This window comes from Notolabrus celidotus, chromosome 6, assembly GCF_009762535.1.
Source record: "Notolabrus celidotus isolate fNotCel1 chromosome 6, fNotCel1.pri, whole genome shotgun sequence".
Classification (NCBI taxonomy): Eukaryota; Metazoa; Chordata; class Actinopteri; order Labriformes; family Labridae; genus Notolabrus; species Notolabrus celidotus.
In genome coordinates, this window is record NC_048277.1 from 14,839,236 (window position 1) to 14,860,226 (window position 20,991).

At 41.8% G+C, this 20,991-nt stretch overlaps 1 protein-coding gene across 3 annotated transcripts in view; it reads right to left on the reverse strand.

Moving 5' to 3' along the window:
- Window positions 1-20,991, reverse strand: part of LOC117815097 (serine/threonine-protein kinase BRSK2) — a 194,449-nt gene that overhangs the window by 78,172 nt on the left and 95,286 nt on the right. For all 3 annotated transcript variants that reach the window (XM_034686792.1, XM_034686790.1, XM_034686791.1), the window contains exon 2: window positions 379-473. In XM_034686792.1, coding sequence (XP_034542683.1) covers window positions 379-473 — 95 coding nt within the window. The remainder of the gene's footprint in view (window positions 1-378; window positions 474-20,991) is intronic.

The following is a 20,991-nucleotide window of genomic DNA, read 5'->3' on the forward strand; positions in this document are numbered from 1 at the left end:
TATGATAGCATTTTTGCAAAATCAGCCTTTGATTTATGTAGCAATTTAAAACCCACTCAAGCAGTCCATCCTTCTAATTCTTAAAACGCTTGCTGGCAGTCAGCCCAGATTTCATGTGTCAAAGTGGTGGCTCTTTTAAGGACAGCACTTTTTATTCACAGTCCAATTCTTGAGTGTTTTTTTTTTTTTTCAGAGATCCTAGCATTAAGATTTTGGAAGAGAGAGGAAAGATGTTCAATATGAGCTTGAGCCAAACTTGATGAAGAGAAGACAAATAATAATCTCTTACTCATAAATAACAAGGTGATCTAACAAAAGGAAAAAGGCCCTATGAAAAGTGCTGAAAGCCACTGAAAGAAAAGAAAGCTGTTAACATACCTTCATTAGTACTGACTCGCTGAGTTTCTCACGGTTGACGATCTTTATGGCGACTTTCTGGCATGTTACACAGTGAACTCCAAGCTTCACCAACCCTGCAAACACAAACAAGAGAAGAACACAATGTAAAGGGAAGTTTTAGTGTGCACATTTTGCAGCAGCATTTAAAATAGACTGACAAAATAAAGAAAAATTAAAGCTCTTTTTTGGCTGTGCACTAATACACATTAAACAAGCTGATTTGAAACGCCTCATGACCTCATGCACAGAATGCCCATAATGATTTTGGAGTCCACAGTTTCTTACACAAACTGCCCTCTGGGGTTTATTTGAGTCATAAAGGCCGTAAGTGAGTGAGCCATTTGTATTATTGATTCCTATAATGCACTAAACTGCTGTCGTGTTGAGTTAGCTGAGTCAGTATTGACCAGAGCACAAAAATGACAAGAATGAAGCAACAACACAGCAAACTGTAGGAGAGTAAATAAAGATGTGTCATTTCAAAAAGCCTGCAGTAACTATTTTTCTTTACAATAGAGAAAAACATCTCAGACATAACATTCCAGTCAGTTCTACTGAGATACACAAACTGTCTGCTTTAGTGGCAAAATCGAAACTCGCACAATACAAATCTTGTGATTTGCTACAGAAACACAAAAATCTTCTCTGCCGTGCCTCAGAAAATGTCCCAAGGTATGCCTCGTTAAATGATCGGCAACAAACACTGCAGAACAAAAGCAGGGACACACCAATGAGTGTACAGTTACAGTGGAACAAAGTGGTGTGTGTTTGTCTGTATCTGATACACAGGAGCCATGATGACAGCACAAATCCATTTTCTGCCTGGAACCACAGAGCAGCACACAACGTTGGAGATGTTTGCATCAGATATGATACTTACAAACTGAGACAAACATCCACAAACAAATGTTGGTTCTCTTTTAATGAACGTCCCCACGGTGCTGCTGGGATTTGGAGACGACAGGAGATGATTTGAAACTTGAAACATTTGAGCTCTCTAATGGTTCACATGCTGGATTTACAGAAACTCAGAAGAGGAATGATCTGAAAGGTTTGATTTGTTGCCGCCCCTGCGCTGGCTGAGATGAAAATTATATGAAATGTTACTAAAGTGTGACTGAGACAATAACGGGGTTGCTTCTATAACAGGCATGTCCATGGAGAGGTAAATGTCCTCTATAAAACTGTCTGACTGAGATGAACTGAACTAAGCCTGCTCTTCAACTTTTTTTTATCACAGTTTGATATGAACCAGCAAAAAAGAAAAGTCAATGGGCTCTGAGGAGGCGGTGAAACATTGGAACCAAAGAAATATCAAGGAGGTGAGAGGTATGGAGGAGATAGGAGAAGTAAATAGAGAGAGCACATAAAAGATGAAAGACAAAAGTGCAAAAGATTGTGAAGCGGCGATGGCACATTATTCAAATGGCAGGCCACAGATAATTAAGCAGTAATGGAGAGCAATGTGTGGGAGTGAGGCTCTGGCTTGGGAGTTGAGGGGCCGCGGGGGCTGAGAGTGGAGACACATGGAGGAGAGGAGGCGTGAGAGAGAGCGAGGGGGATGACAAAGCAAGCAGAGGAAGCAAATACTAAAGAGAGGAAGATAAAAATTTAAACAGATTTAGAAAAAAGGATGAAAGAGTCAAGCAGGAGGGAGGACAACAGACAAACCCATTAGCCTTGATGGTAATCATATGTTAATAGTGGCAATAGCGAAGCTCATAAGTCATGATAAACAATTTAAAGAGAAAATATCTGCCTGCAAATACGTGAAAAGTTAACTGGATTATTTGTCTTCATATCCATCTTCCTTCGATGCCTGCATTTCCGTTAGCAGAGGGTACATTAGCAAGAGGGAAATGTGAATGGAGAGACAGTACATTATGATTTTACAACCACTTTGTGTGTACTGGCTGAAATGAGCTCCTACAAGGAAGTTCAGTGCATAATACTAGGGGATATAAGGCATAAGCCCTTTTTACCATACATAAACATTATGACTTCAAACAATAAAACTGATGGTCATGGCAAACACATTACAGGCCTTGATCATAAAATGTACCAGGAGAAGATATAATGGTCCCACCAGCCTTGCAGTCCATTACAAATACCTACAGTAAGTGTAACTGCTATGAACCCATGTCTACTCTTTGAGCATTGATTTGTAATAATGGAAAGAAACTAGTTATAGAAGCTCTGTACGGTTTGACCTTAAGATACAGAAAGCATAGATCCTGTTCAACAGCCTAGATTAGCTGCTGGAAAACAGTGGATTGCTCTCTCTGAGTGGGGCGCGAGTCTTTGCCCTAAGTGAAGGAGTTTAAGAAATTTAGGATCTTGTTCATGTGTGAGGGTAAAATGGATTGTGAGATTGACAGGCAGATTGGTGCTGCGTCAGCTGTTATGTGGGTGTCGTACTAGACCGTCGTGGTGAAGAGGCAGCTGAGCTGGAAGGCAAAGCTTTCAATTTACCAGTCGGTCTACGTTCTAACCCTCACCTATGGTTATGAACTATTGGTTCTGATGAAAGAATGAGTTGACGGATACAAGTGGCTAAAATGAGTGTCCTCCAAAGGCTGGCCGGGCTCAGCCTGAGAGATAGGGTTAGGAGCGTGGACATCTGAAGGGAGCTCAGAGTAGAGACATTGCTCCTTTGCATCGAAAGGAGTCAGTTAAGGTGGTTTGGACCTTTGATAAGGATGCCTGCTGACGCCTCCCTTTAGAAGTGTTCCGGGCACACCAAACTGGGAGAAAGCCCTGGGGTAGACTCGTTGGAGAGATTATGTATTCCAACTGGTCTTTGAACGCCTCAGGATTCCCCAGGAGGAGCCTGAAAATGTTGCTGTGGAGAGAGAAGCTTGGACTGCTGCCTCTGTGAACTGACCCCGGATAAGAAAGTGGATGGATGGATGGATGGATGGATGGATGGATGGATGGATGGATGGATGGATGGATGGATGGATGGATGGATGGATGGATTAATCTGCCAACTGTCATTCTATCTCTACTTAACAGGTTATCTCTCTGGTGTACACGCTGGTTTTTGCCACCAAAAATGTTCAGCCACTGAATATTTTTTCACTTACTAAAGTCTTCAATCTACTCACTAATATCACATGGCTTGTTTGGATGGCAATTGTTCTGATCTTTGAGGGCTAATCCCCTCATGGAGTTGGGGACAATAATGTAAGATGTGATAAAAGAGATGAAAGTTGACAGGTCAACTAAGTTCTTCATATGGATTATAAGACACATGTTTCAGATCTATGGTGTTCAGAACCAGAGGTCCTAATCAAGGCCAAAAATGTCAACCTAATGGGGCTGCTAAAGGTCTTCACGAAAGACGCAACATAACTCATTCTCAATTGGGTATGTACAGTATGTCTGATCAAAACTTTACGGCAATCCATCCAACAGTTGTTGATCATCTTCAGTCTGGACCACGTGGTGCACAGACACTGCTATCTTTAGAGCGCTACCACTAGCAAAGCTAAACGGTTGTATTCTAAAAGCAGGCATAGATATACACTCCCGCTAATAGAATCTAAAACAAGCTAAAGCATGTCATCCTGTGTGGGTGTTGTGTGCACTCGGCTGAGCCCACACTACATAATTACAAAGTGTGCACAAGTGAAGGAGTCACGTTTTCTGAACAAGGTAGTAACTAAGAAACAGTTTTCAAAGCAGAAAGACTTAATATGTAAAAATGTGCATGTCCTGTAAAAGGTGATTGCCTGATATTCCCCTTCACCTGTATGCAACAACATCTCAGGGAAAGTCCGCTCAGGTCTGGATGAACAAACCAAACAAAACCTTGAGCATCAAGGTCTGAGGAGGTGGGGGTTTTTCAGGAGATGCCCTGGGAGACATCAGAGTTTCGTCTGGATCTGTCTTGGTCTTTGAACATACCTTCAAAGGTAAGGCTTTGACTGAGAGCACAAATGATCAGAGCTTCACCGGGGTAATACAGAGGGGTAATACAGAGAAGATTACCACTGTCGTTGTAAGTGTCTGTGCATGAGTATGTGTGAGCATTGGGATTATACTTGTCATTTTTATTTGACAATATTGTAATTTCATTGGGCTGTTACTCCAAACTATAAAAAATATAGTCAAACTTACCTACATAGCCTTCATTTGCAGTTTTTGTTTCCACCATTCACATCTATTCTAACTACCTCACATGGCGATGGTTTACTTGCACAAAGAGAGGTGGGCTCAGGAGATAAGACATGATGTAAAAAGGACGCTGCTGTGGTGCCCATATGCAGTAATGTTTCCAAGAAATCCAAGATGGGTACACAGACCTAATCACAGTTTCAATGAAAGGGTGGAAATAATTCTGAATAATGTTCAAATTTCATTTATGTTAGTACAACAACTCAAGCTAGGGTCTAGACAGAAGGGATCAACATAAGCACCAGTTCCCTAAAAGCCTGAATATTCGACGACCCTGATAATAAGATGACTCTCCCTTTTTAGGGCATGTTTCAGAAAAAGACTCTGAAGACCAAATCTTGTTTTTATAAGAAAGAAAGTGTAATGTATGTGTGAATACACCTACATATCTTCATATTCCTGTGTCGCTTTGAAAGAAATAAAGAATCATGAAGTAACATATGAATCCTTCACACTTAATTCTCTAAGGACTCGCAAAGATGTATTTCGGAAACCTTATGTATGAAGTATGATCATAAAAAGTGTTACATTGAAATGTCATAAAAGCTACTTGTGGCTGTACACAATAATGCATAATGTGCATAATGTGTAGCACTTCAGCAGATTACCGAGTGAACTGACTGCATGCAAAGTCAGTGTGGCATATCACTATAAACAAATAGGACTCTACAGATAATTTTGGTGCGATCCTTGAGACAGACGTTCAGTAATGCAAGGTGGTTCATGTTTCCCTGATCAGCAGCACCTCGTCCTAGTGCTGGTTCATGCTGTGGTCACATATGTCTGCTGTTAGCGGAGCAGATGTACCACAAATGTTGACTTTAAGTGGCTACACCTACAGTGCACATACTGAGTTCAGTGCCGTGTGAGTCACAGTCAACAAGGGATGGATGTAATGGAGTTGTTGTCTTAAATAGTTACCGTCACAAGGCTGGGAAACTTAATTAAGCGATATTTGAACGTTGATTGATGACACAACACAACTGCAGCACAGTAACGCCTTGAACAAACATGTTGCTACACTTTGATCTCTGCACTCTACTTGTCAGGATGAGTAAAATAATACTGATATTTGTTTCCAACTTCATTTAGCCCTAGTTTGAATATAATTTCCATGTCCACCCCAGGCCAAACTTTTCCCTTTCTCTGATGTAGTATCTTTGTAAGAGTGAGGATGAAGTAAAGGAATGATTGTGTTCTCTCTCTGGGGAGAAGGACAGCACTGTGTCGTGATTAAGTGTCACATAAACAGAATGTAATCTATTAACTGGACCATAGAGGCACGCGCAGCCTGGTATTGTCACATACTGTAGACTGCTATACCTTTCATTAACACAAATGTGGACAAAGGCAAGCTGTGCAGCCAACCTGAGTTCGCAACGCCACTGAATCAGCAAGTGAATCGATCTGTCCTCTTCTTCCCCCGCCTCCTGAATCAATAGCATCAAAAGCTCTCGCATTCACAACAATGTCAGAATAATGACACCAGCCAGGGACTTATGGGCTGGGGAGGCCACCATCGACTGACCTCAGCCCTCCAGTTGCCTCTCTTCTCTTTACTTGAGGTGCCGCTCTGTGATTTATGATCTAATGTGGGGGAACCGCTGGAGGACGACACAGACTGAGAACTCTGGACCACGGCTCAGTGAGCATCTGAGCTGAGGAGCGTTTCACAGCACTTTGCTGCAAGCTGCTGCATTTCCTCACAGGCATGGTTTCAATCATCACCCCGCTGCCTTAGACAAATCAGCGATGAATGGTAAAGTTTTTGAATAAAAAGGAATCTGATTGCGTCCATAGAGCCAGACTTTAAGTTCAAGCAGGGTGAGGATCTTAGAGCCAGAAAGAGACAGGCAATGTAAGGACATGAAGAAAGGGAAAACGACTGCGACGGATGACATTATAGTTACTCATTAATGAAAAGATTTAATTACCAGAATCATCAGAGTTGTGAAATACCAGTTAGCAACATCTTTTTGGAACAAATACAGAAAGACTGTTTGTCCCCTGCTCTGTGTCACTGAGCCATGTGTCAGCACTGATTTGGTAATAAGCTTTTTCTCTCACTTCACTGTCCTGAACTGACCCATGTCAGGGCATCATATTAATAATAAGAGCATGTACTGAAACTTTTTGTACAAGCAATTTGTGTCTAAGATTTAAATGATGGAGTTGCTGTGATATCTATACCAGATCAAGTACTGGTATTGGAAAGAATTCCATTCATTTATAAAGTCCCCTGTTATCAGATGGTTTCAACTGCATTACCATTTAATGAGGGCTACAGGAAAACACTGAAGTCTGTGTATTAGAGTTGGCATCAAGAGGGAAAGAATAGTGTTGAAACACTTTTAACCCTGGAATTGAAAGATTATTTCCAAACGACACTCGCCCAACCAAATAATGAACACATGGTCCATAGAAACTGTCAAGCAAAAGCCTCTATCCATAACTTCAACTGTTAAAGGTTAAAAAAAACAGTGGTGTTGGTTGAGTCAGAATCCTACCTGGTGAAGGGGAGAGGACAATGTTTTGACTGAAAACCAATTTAGAGAAATATCTGGAAGTTTTGGGAGTACTCAATATTTTGCAGCTGGGCAGTTCAGACTTAAAACTTCAAGCTTAGTGTAGCACTACTTGATTTATATCCATGACTTCCTTTGGGAATTTCCAGTTGGCCCTCATTGGCATGTTTATGTTTGCTTTCCCTTACAACTGTTTAGCCTCTCAGTGCCACCAGGAAACCCTAACCTCCCTCAGGAGAAACCTTGACTCAGTCTCCGCTATCTTGTGAGGGTTCTTTTAGTTCCAGCTTCTAAAGCATGATGATCAGAGGTCGATGTATCATCGGGCGGTGCTGGGACATCCAAGGAGGAACAGGCAGAGGAGGAGAAGGACCCCGACTGTGCGCCTGATTTCCCCTACCATCGATCTAAGACACAGAGATGGAACGGAGGACAGGAACACTCTGCTTGGGCACTCTGGGATGCTCTGGGAGGCTCTTTATGATCTCCACCACCAACAACAAACATACACTGAGCCACACATACACACGTGCAATATTTTCTGCTTTATCCTCCCCACAGCACAGGCATCCATGCGGTTAAAGATCATTACCGGATAGCTTAATTTCCATCTGGAAGTATCTACTCGCAGAGTAGAGTATAAGATGAAAAAGAGATGTCTCCTCTTGCACACCTCTCACTTTCAAACTTGATCTTTCTGAAGCCCTAAGCCAACGCCGGCAGATGGTAGTAGCTTATGCTGGCTTAACTCTCTCTCCCCGAGGCGCTGCTTCAGAGAAGCTCGTTGCCCTTAGGCACTGATCTGCGAGCTGCTTTCCGCTTCTGCTCTCTAACCCTGAATGCTCATGGTGGGGGCTTCAGCTCTGCACTCGGATCAGTGTTTGAAAGGAAGCACAATGTGTTTCTGGGGCTTAGTCCTCCAGCCTCTTCTGGCTGAACGGAAAGCCCCTGCAGCGGGGCGTGGGAATCCCCTCCACCAGGTCAAAGGGCTGGAGTTGAACATTGCTCATCAACCATCTAAGCTCCATGTGCTTTCTGTTTATGTCTTCTTTTTTTCTATTTGTTAGGTCAACATAATTTACCAAACTCATTAAGGCCATTATGTTATCTCAAACACAAACTATGTATGTCTGGTATCTGGGCTAGAAATATTTGCAGTCCTTGTAGCTACACATCATCTTCTCACTTGGTACAGGTCTTGACAAAATGACAAAAATAAACCCTCTCTTTTGTCAACTTTTTTCTCCAACAAGTTTCTCTTCTGCTCTGTTTTGTTATCCAAGCACTACTTTTTTTCTCATTTCTAAGTTTATGCAAATTTTTGCCCTCACTTCTTCTCTTCCCATAAGTGCGTTCTGACTCATTTAGCTCCCTTTCTCTCTATTCCTCCTCTCATCTTTCAAGAAAAAAAGAGAATAGGAGGGAATGCACCAGCGGAAAGCCGTTGAGTCATACTGTGCAGGAGGGAGACGGTATGTTGAAGATCAAACAAAGCTCACTCAACACTCAATGAACACTCTCTCTCTGTCCCTCTCTCTCTCCCACTGCATCCTTCCACCCTCTTCATTCACTAAATCTCGCCATCTCCTCCACCTCCTCCTCAGCTCTTCTTTGCATTTTCAGTCATCCGTGACGTTAGTCTACCCAGCCTCAATTCCCCTGCAACCCTCTAAACCCTACCAGCCAAAGCAAGAGCAACAACATCAGTAATAACAGAGGCCCCGACCGACAGAACGGCTTCAAAAGCAGGAAGAGCAGTTTAGCCCTGGAGTGCTGCAGCGAGGAGGGAGGCACACTGACGCATGCATACAGAAAAGCTGTTTATTTGGCCTGCGTGAAATAAGACATTTGCTCAACATCTCTTCTAAGTTTACTCCCTGCACAGAACAGAAATCTCTTGGTAAATACAGCAGTACTGGAACTTTACTGACAACCGGAACCAAACTTATTTTCTTTCAAGGGCATCCTGGAAATACTTGGGCTTACATGCTTCGCTAAGGAGCACTTGAACTTGCAGAGATCTTATAACATTATTTTGGTCCTGCATTCCAACAATGGTTCACAGAATGAGACATGATCAGATTCTTCCTATATCAGAACTCAATCTTATTAGTGAAAGGTCGATTGTAAAGGTAGAACCTATGTGTGACCTGATTCGCATGTCTTAGCATTTCTGCCCTGTTCTTATTTCAAAGGAGTGAAATACTGAAGCTTCAGCACAGCACTGAGTACCTCCTACAGATGAAGAGGGTACCCTTCAGCTTGAGATACACTTAGCTTTTCACTCCTCTCTATTTACAGATTCAACATAAAAATGTAAAAACTATACTTGGGCGTCTGAAACTTTAGCATAGGAATTGGTTTTGTTTCCACTTGTAGTGCATTTGTAGTTCTGAAAAACAGTCAGAACACACACCCCTGTCATGACATAACAGCTCCAATCTGTGGTAATCAGACAATGGTTTATTTATCTCCATTAACACATATCTATATGCAAGTGCAGCCAAATATCCATTCTAGATCAAAAATTTCAACCTGGGGGACAAATTTGCTCGATGACAATCAGCTTAGCTTTATAGAATCAGTTTAGATTTCTTGACCTACAGAATGCACCAGAAATGACTGATCTGGTCTATTCAGCAAACAAACATTTTAAAAGTTGTTTCATGGTGTGACATGTTTGCATTTTTTACATTTTATAAATCTGCATTATGATGTTTTTATTTCAGCAAAGTTGAGACCTGTTAAATCACAACAATCTACTGTTAACTGAGACCTTTTGGAAACAAATGCACTGCCGCTACTCTGGGGGACGTAACGGACCAAGAAATGATAGCATTTGCATTGCACACATAAATGCCACACAGAGATGTAAGTCTTGAGTGGAAGTCGTTAACACTAACCCCTGGCTACACCGGAAATTACTGAAAAGTTGGCTCACTGTGACATAGTGCAGAGGACAAAAAAGTCTGCTTGGGGTTGCAATCAAGGTCAATTGCTTGATTTACATGGACCTGGAATAATAATGGAATAATCTAAGAAATAGCCTGATGTGAATAAATTGCTTTATCAAAAAAAATAATAATAATAATGACTGTTTTTATATACCACCTTTACAAGCACCTTTACAAGCGCCCTTACAAAGGGCATTGGCATGATAACAAAATTATACACACATCTCTTAATGTGGATGTCTACCCAACATGAAAGAAGTTTCCACTATATTACCAGAATGGATAGAAACATGTTGGTAGCGAAAAAAAACGTGTCTAAAGCCTATATACCATTTTGCTTGTCTTTTAAAGAATTTAAGATGGTCGAAATACTGGAAATACTAAGCTCTTCAAAACAGATGATAAAAAGTTGAACAAAGACGGTGGTCTGTTGAGATACGTTGAAGCAAACAATAGCAGAGGCTATCAATTGGTGTTGCCATATCATATCATCAGATCACTTTAAATTTCATCAGTACTCGGCCCATTTCATTGTCAGAGTATGAGATAATGTTCTGATGCTGAATGTAACTCAAGAGATTTATATCCCAAGTAATTCTCCCAGGGCATGCATTCAAGTAGCAATATTTATTTATTTTATTATTTTTATTTATTTATTGTTTCAAAGGACCATGCATATTAATTAACACTTATGTAAATATGCCAGAATTAGCCAAAAGGCTAGTTTACATCCGTAGTCCCTTGCCAGACATTAAAATGGCTCCCTAAAAAGATCAAGATTAAACAAAGATAAAATAGAGTAAAATAAGATCAAAATAAGAAGGTAGAGGAGAAACCAAAACACAAACAAACAAACAAAAAAGAGAAGAAAAGAAAAGTACAAATAGAACCATACAATTAAGAATGACTCAAAGCTACATAAGGACATGATATGACAGAACACCTTGTTTCCACTGAACCATCCAAATCAAAAGCCACCTCTTCAACTATCTCCAGCAGATTGTGACAGTGGGACAAGTCGGCCCATGCTAAAATGGTTTGAATCTGATAAAATGATTGATGCATGTGTACGTAAGTCTTATTTTAAAGTTGTATTTAGCATCCATGTAAAAAGTGGAATTTGAGTCTCTAACCAGAATTTTCTTAATGGGTTGAAGAACTATTGATTGCCAAAATAAGAACACTGTTTGATGATAACTATTTGTTTGACTGGAAGAAAACAGGTGCTACCTGTCAAAGACCCAAAAGGAGTATAAAAGAGCGTTCTCAGATACAGGTATCTGCAGTACAATCAGGTATTCACACAAAGTCTAACAGTACTCGACTGAAGTGAACTTGGTTTCTTTCCCTTTTACCTAATAGTTAAGGGCCAAGAGGGAGTGTGAAGATGGTTAGAGGAGCGCATCAGTGGATAATATGCAGGGTTGCTATCAATCTGGCAGCTGTAATAAGGATTTAGCCTGACTTATACATGCTATAGCAAGTGACAGACCAGTTAAGCCCATGTATTTCTGATTATCACGGTCAGCTCTCTTTCAATGTGATATAGTGACAACATCACAAATAAAATGTACAAATAAAAAGACCAAGCAACACTTCACATCCACACACAACTTTAGTGGCACATTACTTCCACAGCCACAATTCTACCAATGCTAAAGTTGCTTCTGCAGCAGGTAGCGTTGCATTGTGTGTTTCTTTTTGTTTTTCAGTAGGTCTGTTTTGGCCTTTTGTGTAACAGGGGAAAAGGGGGGACATGGGGTGTGGGAAGTCAACTTCATACAAATGATTTTGCCAGTTACGTAATATAGTCCTAACAAACACAGTGTGAAATGTGGTGAGAGACAATAGTTCTGAGTGTCTTCAAGGCAGTAATCTATTTTCACATTCTGCACCAAGAATAGGAAGAACTGAAAGTGTCGCCCACAGGCAGCAAACACTGAGCGACCCATTTTGTCATCTAACAAGCTCTCTGATTGGCAGATTTTCCAAAATCCACACCCATTTCCGCCCTAACCTCATGAACATGTAAATATGTTCACAACTTGTTCTCAGAAGTTCATCGTCCCCATGCTGGAGGGTGCAAGCCTCAAACACTTTCTTCTGCCAGGGAAACAAACAAGTTTTATCGCCAGAGGTAAGAAATGCTCGGCTGCACTGCAGAAAATATACGGAAAGTTCAGGCTGTCACATAATTGAGTATGCAAAAAGTTGTTGGATGCTGATGACTTGCTGGAAAACATATGGCACAAATGTTTGCCAAATTTCCTCACTCCTACGCAGTATGAAAGACTGGATTTTGCTGTCGTAGTTTCTGTGGATTACACATGTGAATTACAAAAAGTGAGAGAAAACTTTGTGGGCAGAGATTGTTTCTCTTGTGAGGAAACACTCTCCCTATTAAGTTGATCAGAGGCAGTGATATCTTTTCTCCTCGGAGTCTCTCTGCAGAAACGTCGTTGCAGATTCAAAATGATCCAGTCTGAATTCTGGCCTGACGCGACTCCAGCTCAGACCATGGAGCCGAGAGAGAGTGACAGTGTCAGAGGAATGTTCCCGTATCCCAAAATGGGAACATCAGAGCAAACATGAATAAGGACGTGGCGGGCAGAGATGAGAGGAAAGATGGAGGGAAGACATTTTTAAAAAGAAAGTTGCAACAATGAGGCTTGTGACAGGGAGATGGAGAATTACTGATAGGGACAGATGAAGAGAGTGATGCTGGGAGAGACGTAGTCAAACTACGGAGAGAAAGTGGGGCCTAGGAGGGCGGGGCACAGAGACTCAGATCTATTTTTAATGCCTCTGACTGGGGATCAGCAAAAGGAATGTATAATTACAGCCTCATGAATAATGCAAGCAGGCTTCTTTTAATTAGCCACACCAGGCCCGATGCAGCAACCGCAGCAGACGGGACAAACACATGCACGTGCACACATACGTACACACCAACTACAGCACACTTGAACACACAAACAGATAGGATGTCCACAAAAAATTATCATACCGATTCACATATGCGTGTCACTGTTGAAACATATGTGTGTGCATGCTAAACATGCACTCACACACTCCTCCAGGGAGGCAGGAGTCAAATAAAGAGCCGAAATCATGAGCTAAGGATTGGTACCTTGGTGATACCTCTGTGATAGGCTTCACAGTCAGAGGAGCCCCCAGACACCACTCAAAGAGCTGCACTGTCTGCCTGTCATGTGTTAGATAACCCCCAATATAAGAGTATGAATTATTAAATATCTGACTGGATAATATTACAAAACCTCACTGTAACCATAAAAAGACTGCTAGCAGTGGCACTGCGCTCATTCTGTATTTGTCATACATGTGCATGCTCACATCCATGCAAGCCAACAACAGCAAGCCAGATATAAAAAAAAGATCTTTCTGGCATGCAGAGAAGCCAATTGTGTTGGCCAGAAAAGAGATGGAAGAGGGAATCTGATTGGAAGAAGCAATTAATCAAACCTTCATATATAATTCAGCTTGAGTTATTTCATTAATTAACAGTGTTTGGATTGTTTACCTTACATCTTCATTATCAAACATGGATCAAGCCGGAGCAGACTTCAGAGAGATGGGTTTTCATCAACCACTCTTAATAGCTAGCCTTCTTCCAAATGGAGATTGAAGTGGATGGTCCAAGCTCAACCAGGAAAACTCAACTCAACTCTTCAAGCACATCAAGAGAAGGCAGGAAGCCGATTCCAAGTTGGAACGACACATCAAAACGCCGGCAGGATGTTATTTGGTTGTTATCTGGCAACTCGACTCCTCTCATCTTCGAAACTTTAATTTGTAAGCTAATTTGTGGCTGGCAAAGACAGGCTTGAGTATGGGAGAGGATATTGGATGTAATTTGATGTCTCACTCCATCTTCGTTTGGTGATTGGAGTTTAATTGGCGATGAGGGCACTGCGTTCCCACTTTGGGGCGGGCGGGGGAGATGACAGCTTGAGCGCACGGACTGAAATTGAATCCTGCTGTGATGTTTAAACAGGGAGGGCAAAAAGCTCCCTGCTCAGAGGGACCAACTTCACTTCACACAAATAAGAGAAAATACACCAAGCAAGCATGGGCTTAAGAAAAAGAGAGGAGGCATCTTTTGTTTGCCTTTCTATAAAATAAGACCCTCGGAAAACCTTTACATAACTTTTGACACCCTGGTCTTTTATAAACAAGCTAAAATAAAGAACAACAGCAGGATGGTTTGCAAAGGTGAGCCCAAAACCTGCAATTATGGTCAATATGCACAAGGTTATTGGGATAAGTACCTACAGTGTGTTGCTCTTGGACAGAATAATCTTCCATTGGGGGAGAGTTGGTGTGTGTGTTCAAGGTAGGCGGCTACCTCAAGGTGTGTGACATTGATACACACACAAACACACACAATTTTCTAGAATACAGTCAATTGGTTTGCTCTCCCAGGTTTTCCTCCCCCTTCCTATGTCTTTGTCCAGCCTTTATTGTCTCCTGGCATAGAACAAATGCAGCACAGGAGAAAGGTCAAAGTGTCAAAGCTTCACCATTAGTGTGAGGTCTGATCGGAAACACCTCACAGAATGGAAACAATGAAGACGAGATGAGTGCACCTGAGTGTGTGAGGAAGCTGCCTTGCCGTATAGAATACAAGGTTTTTTAACCATTCCACATTTCTATAACAAATAGAAATATCTGAACGATGTTAGTGGTCAGGTCTACATCAAGCAGCTACCCTTGTTGTTGAAAAATGAAGCCAAAGTGAAAGCGCACAAAACTGTAGTTTCTTAAAAGGTCCACTTGAACTGAGCTTGAAAAAACAATCCAAATATGTCATACATTTATTTCTGACAAGTATACCTGTTGTTTTTTTTAACAACCAATCCTGTTTGATTTTATCAAGGCTAATATTTATGCATAAGTAGGTATAATTGGGGGCGTGGCTGATTTGACTGACAGGTTGGCTTGTTGTAGCTGTTTGCCAGGCAGTAAGGCTTTGGCCTCATCACTACCTTTTTGCAGGTTACTAGATTAACCAGAAGTAAATTGGAGCCAGCATTCCCAATTAGACAACCGTCATCTGGGTTCTATAACTTCTCTTTGGAAACCAATGGGTAGAACCAAAGGAAGAGTACAATCATGCAGATAAGACAGCACATGCAGTTAACGTTCAACTCTTGAATGCTATTCTATACTTTAACATTGTGGTTTTAAAAAAAAAAAAATGCTGACACGATTTGAGTTGATTCAGGTTTTTCATCATAGACTGTAGAAAACATGAAAAACGTCTCAGTGGTTTCTGAAGAGAGGTTTTAAGGCCAATGATGGCGGTCACCTCACCTCATCTCCACCTTCTTTGGCAGGCCAGAAGTCTTCTAGCAAACAGTTACATTGCACCCACCTGTTCAGTGTGTACAAATTAAAAAAAGATTGATTCAGACCAAAGCTGTTTTTCGAACCAGGCTGTACACGTGTTTAATGTTGCTGTAAAAATTTTAACAGGGATTCCTTGGATTTTGCGGCAAGCCTCAAGTGTACACGAAATAAACTGCAGTTTTTTTACACTTCCAAGTTATCTTCCTTTTTCAACACTGGAGGTTGCTGCTTAATTTTTCGACTTCCTTTCTACAACAGAAAAAACCTACCTAACTTGATAAAGCATTCTGATATCTCGCAAAATGAAAAGACTGAGAATGCTTGCTTTTTTACAATAAAATCATCTGCCCATGACCAATGTTAACACAACATTTGTAAGAACACTAGTGTTATTTATGCTCTCTATCTAGGTAATATAAAACTTGTGGTACTCAATCCCTGTGTCATTCTGTGATTAAAATAAGGTAGAGTACATACAGTCTCACAAAAGCTCTCTTGTGTATCAACATGTGCATTTTTTATCCATTTTCCGAGACAGCTGCAGAAGAAGTGCTGAGATGACTGATTATGACTCATCTGAATTGCAACATTTTCCTGTTTTCCCTATTTTTAAATCTATGCATAATCTGTGTAACACGCACACTCTGCAGAGCATGATAACACATAGTCATACAGGCTAATTTGCATATTTTCTTAAAGGGGCAATGTTTTATTTTTTTTGCAGAGAGCTGATTGCCCATCCAGTTATTTTGATTTATCTATATTTTCTTCTTCCAATGCTTTCTTTTTAGATGCATTCCACCATCTCTTACAGTCAGACATGTATTCACTACGAGCTCCAAGTGGAGCCTCTTTGCTTAATGCCTCCACTATGAAAGATCGCTTTTTGTCAGACCCACTGTAGTTGGAGAAAGCTGTGCAGAAGAATAGAAAACATGTTCAGTTTAAGGAGGTTTCATGGAGATAGGGCACATTGATATTTACCCCTCTAGTAGCCATCGGCGTAGCTGTTGACATCTCTCTTTTGAATGGAGTGGAATCATTTCAGCTACTCTCCTGGCTGAATCAATAAATCAGCTGCAGCTAGCTCATTACCCAAGCCACCGCTGCATCCCAATGAGGCAACATGGGAATTTCTATTAGCCACCAAAAACCAGACCTCTTTCTCTTTCTCATTGTAGCTCGACTCTCTCTATCATTTTCACTTTGTTTCCTTCTTCCCTTCCCTCAGTCAATCAATCACTCTTTCTTCCTTCTCAATCTCGCCTTATTTTTGTTGTTGCCTGATACGTCTCTTTTATTTTTGCAACCCCCCACCCCCACATTTCTCCCAGGGGACATAAGGAGAGATGGCTCTGCGGTTGCATCATGCCTTCCTACCACAACAACGGTGTGTGTGTGTTTGTGTGTGTCTCGGTGTATATAAGTCAGAGTTTGTAAGAAAATGTTAAATTCTTAAAGACAAGAGTCAAAAAGAGAAAGTCTTACAAAGACAAGGAAAGCTGGGTATTGAACTTCTCTGATCACTCTTAAGCCTCTCTGTAATTATCAATGATTCTGTGTATTTCTATGTGTGTGTGTGTGTGTGTCTGTCTGTGTGTGTGTGCATGGGCAGTGCATACATGTGTTGCAGTGAGCAACATCCTGCAAATGAATGGAAATGAAAGCGGTTCTGGAGAAAAGCCAAGGCCCAGATTGCCCGCTTTTTTAGAGATGGGGGACTCACGTCACAGGGCTTGGAACGTTGCCTTGTACAAAAAAGTGCAGATGCACACAGACTTGAAATGCACGCGCACGCAAGCACGCACGCACGGACGCACGCACGCACACACACACGCACGCACGCACGCACGGACGCACGCACGCACGCACACACGCACGCACGCACGCACGCACGCACGCACACACACACACACACACACACACACAAGGGAGCAGTAAAATAAAGTACACAAAGCAGAACACCAAGGGCACTTCACTGAGAGTCCATTTCACCTGGCCTTTTAACTGAACAAAGACTGATCTGAGCGTGAGATGTCTAAAAAAAAAAGGCCAAGGGACAACTCCGTCTGAATGGCAAAAAGAGATGATATGGAAAAAAAGGGCAAAGAATAGTTTGTTGACAAAAGAAAGCACAGCAACATAATTTAAAAGTCAAGTAACTTGAAAAGATAGAGGGAGAGATACAGACAAAGAAGTGAGAGTGAGACAGAAGGAGATAGATAGTGAGAGGGCCAGGTCTCTGTGTTATACCACCCTGGAAACTGAGGGAGCAGAGAGACATCTGTTCAACACGACTTCAGGGGGCTTTTACTCTGATGTCAGCCTGTCACCACATACAGGACAGCGGGAGCAGAATCACGCTGAGAGTACACACCCCACACACAGCACACACACGCATCCTATAGAATACACTCTCTTGCTTAAGTTTGTTCCTGTTCATGGAAATCAACAGCTAAATCCAACCTACTGACCCAATGTAAACATGAATGACATGCCTTCAACTCATCCAATTGTACAAAAGTGACAGCAAAATACCCCTTGTGAGCTAGGGGAGGGAATCGAAAACCGGATCAGACTTAGAACCGGTTCCAATTGATCAATTCCATATGAATTGTACACCTCAAATGTTATTGATTCTTCTTAACGATTCATTTCTTAGCACAACGTCACGACACATCGCGGTACGTTGCATTACGTCACACACTCTGCGACGCAGAACTCTTTCAACCACAAGGAAAAATTCAAAGTATTTTCCTCCAGGCTCCAGGACGTCCAGGGCGCACATCCAGGGCGCACGTCCGGACTCACGTGGACGAAAATGAGGCACCAAGAGCGGGTAAAATACCTCCGCAATGACCCCCGGAGGAAAAGCGTTTTTCCACTCCAAATTCAAAGTATTTTCCTCCAGGCTCGAGTGGCTACGTCAGGACTCACGCGGCCGAGAATGAGGTCAACCTATTGTTTAGTACGTTCAAGTTGAATATGTTCATGTTCAGCCTTGTGCAGACATAATTTGGAAAAATAAAATGGTTCCTTTTGGTGCGGAAGACTGTGTAGAACTACTTTTTTCCCCTCAAAAATAATACTCAGGAATCGTTTGGAGAATTGATAAGGAATTGGACTGACAAGCAGAATCGACAATGGCATTGACATTGATCAAATCTTATCAATTCCCACCACTATTGTAAGCACTGGTATTGACGTTATACACCTACACCTTTGGTTAACCAAAACACACCTTTATCTTCGTGGCAAAGGCCAAAGCAGAAGAGCTTCTTGTGTGGGTTTGAAGCAGACATTCATGGTTATGAAAAGTTTGTTGACTTTTCTGTAACTGTTCAATTGGTTTTCTCTTGCTGTTCGTCCATTACCCTGCGAAAACTGAGCTGTCAATCATGGCATCATACACAGCATCATGGACAGCATCACATCGCTATTCTATTTATGCTATATAGCATAGCAAAGCATATATAGCATCTAAATTCTTATGTTTTTAAGTATATAAATGTTGTTTTTGGTAAACTGATACAACAAAATCATAAATAGTAGAGCTAACACAGTCGCCTTTAGATACAGATAATTAAACAGCAAAAGATTTAATGAAAGCCAGTACCAAATATGACAATGTTTTACTTTCTCTTTCATAAAGCGTTATTCATAGAATGTCCTTCACCTTTAAGAAAATTAACCGGCAAATGATTAATGACATCACCTTTTCTGACATTTTGCAAATTAAACAATTAATTGGAAAATTGATCATCAAATTTATAAATACTGGATATAGTGCTTAGCTGAAAGCATAATCCATGGCAACATTTCAGTGCAGAATGGCAGTCTAAGCCCAGCATGATATTACATGAAGTCTCATACTTCATAAACCACAGCAGGGCAACCAAACCCTCATGCTAACCCATGAATACCATTAGTATTGATATCACTTTGCCCTCAGCAGCCAAAAAGCAGATTACATTTAAAGAGCACCAGGAGAGGATAGCCTCTGAGAACAAAATCAAAACAGGCTTTTTGTTGAACTAAAGCATTAATCAATAACTTGTGTATTGTCTTCATTAGTAGCTGGGCGTTCTTCAAAATGTCACTGGACACCTGGCTGCAGCTCGGAGCGGACTGTAGCAGCAGTGAACTCTCAGAGACCTCTGCTGTTGTCTTGTTCATCTCGAAGGCCATCAGCCAGGGAAAATACTGCAGTCATTAAAATGATAATGATACAGTTAGAGCGACTGACGGAGTATTGATCCAGCACAACACCTCCCCCATCTGTTGCTAACACAAACACAAACATTTACAGCAATCTGATGAGTAGAACTGCATGTGAGTTGTATTCGTAATGTGAGGTTGTGTGCATTGTCGATAATACGAGAGCTCTTTACCCCTGGACATTAAGGATGAAGAATCACTGAAACACTTCAAACAGAGTCCATTTGTAGCATTAAGTGATCACATCACAGCGACACTCACAGACCGTGTCAACGCTCAGTGTCAGTGCACACAGAACTGAAACATTAGTCATGTTTGCAGGGGGAGATGATGGCTTTTATATATCATGTTAATGCTCATGAAGCTGTCACAGGAGCCTTGCAGACATGGAAGGTATCCCTGACATGCTTATTACATGTTGTACATCACTGGACCGGGATGTGCGTGCTGGCATAACGGCCATGAATGAGTCTGTCAGGATGGCATGATGCATGTTGCTTCTTTGTGATGGATGTGTGTGAGACAGGTTGGGCTTGCCACATCACTTGACAATCAAAGACAGAAACACAGATTTGACTGAAGACCCCTCAAACACCTTTCACGCTTCTCCTTTGATGGCGAAGGCTGACCCTCATCAGGTTTCCCCCGCTCAGGATGGGAGAAAATACTCTGGCTCAAGTAAACCAATTTCTGCATTCTTGCACTCGTCCTTCACAGACCCATCTCATTTGAAAGAGACGCACTCTTCATGCGTGTCCGAGCTGCAACTGCCAATCAACATGTCAGGAGGGCTGATGGACAACACTCTCAGCCACTGATGACAGACGGAGAGGTTTGAGAGGGGCGGGGCTGGGTTCATGTCAAGGGCTCTGCTTGCAAAAGGGGTTGCTATGGCATTGCTATGGAGACAAGTCGGCGGGAGAAGTGGTTTATGATGGACGCTGATGGGTGGTCCACACCAGAGGTTAAAGTAAGCAGGGGGATGTGTGTGTGTTTGTGCGTATTGTCTGTTAACTTACACCTGCTCTCTGCAGTTTGCACACATGCAAAGATGACATCTAAACCTGCAGTGTGAGTGCATCCCTGGTTTAATAAGAAACACACAAGGCAGCCAGGGCTTAACATTAAACCACTGTGTATGGAGAGTTCAGGTCAAACACACACACACACACACGCACACACTACCCAGATCTGATGACGCAAATTGCCATATAACTGGCTTGGAGCACAATCAAGTGCAGATAGGTAGGGACAGAGGGGATGCAGAGCAGAGAGGGGAGAGGGAAAAAAGTGAAGATTACACTCTGAGGAGTTGTAACTGCATATGCACATGGCCACCCTGGTCA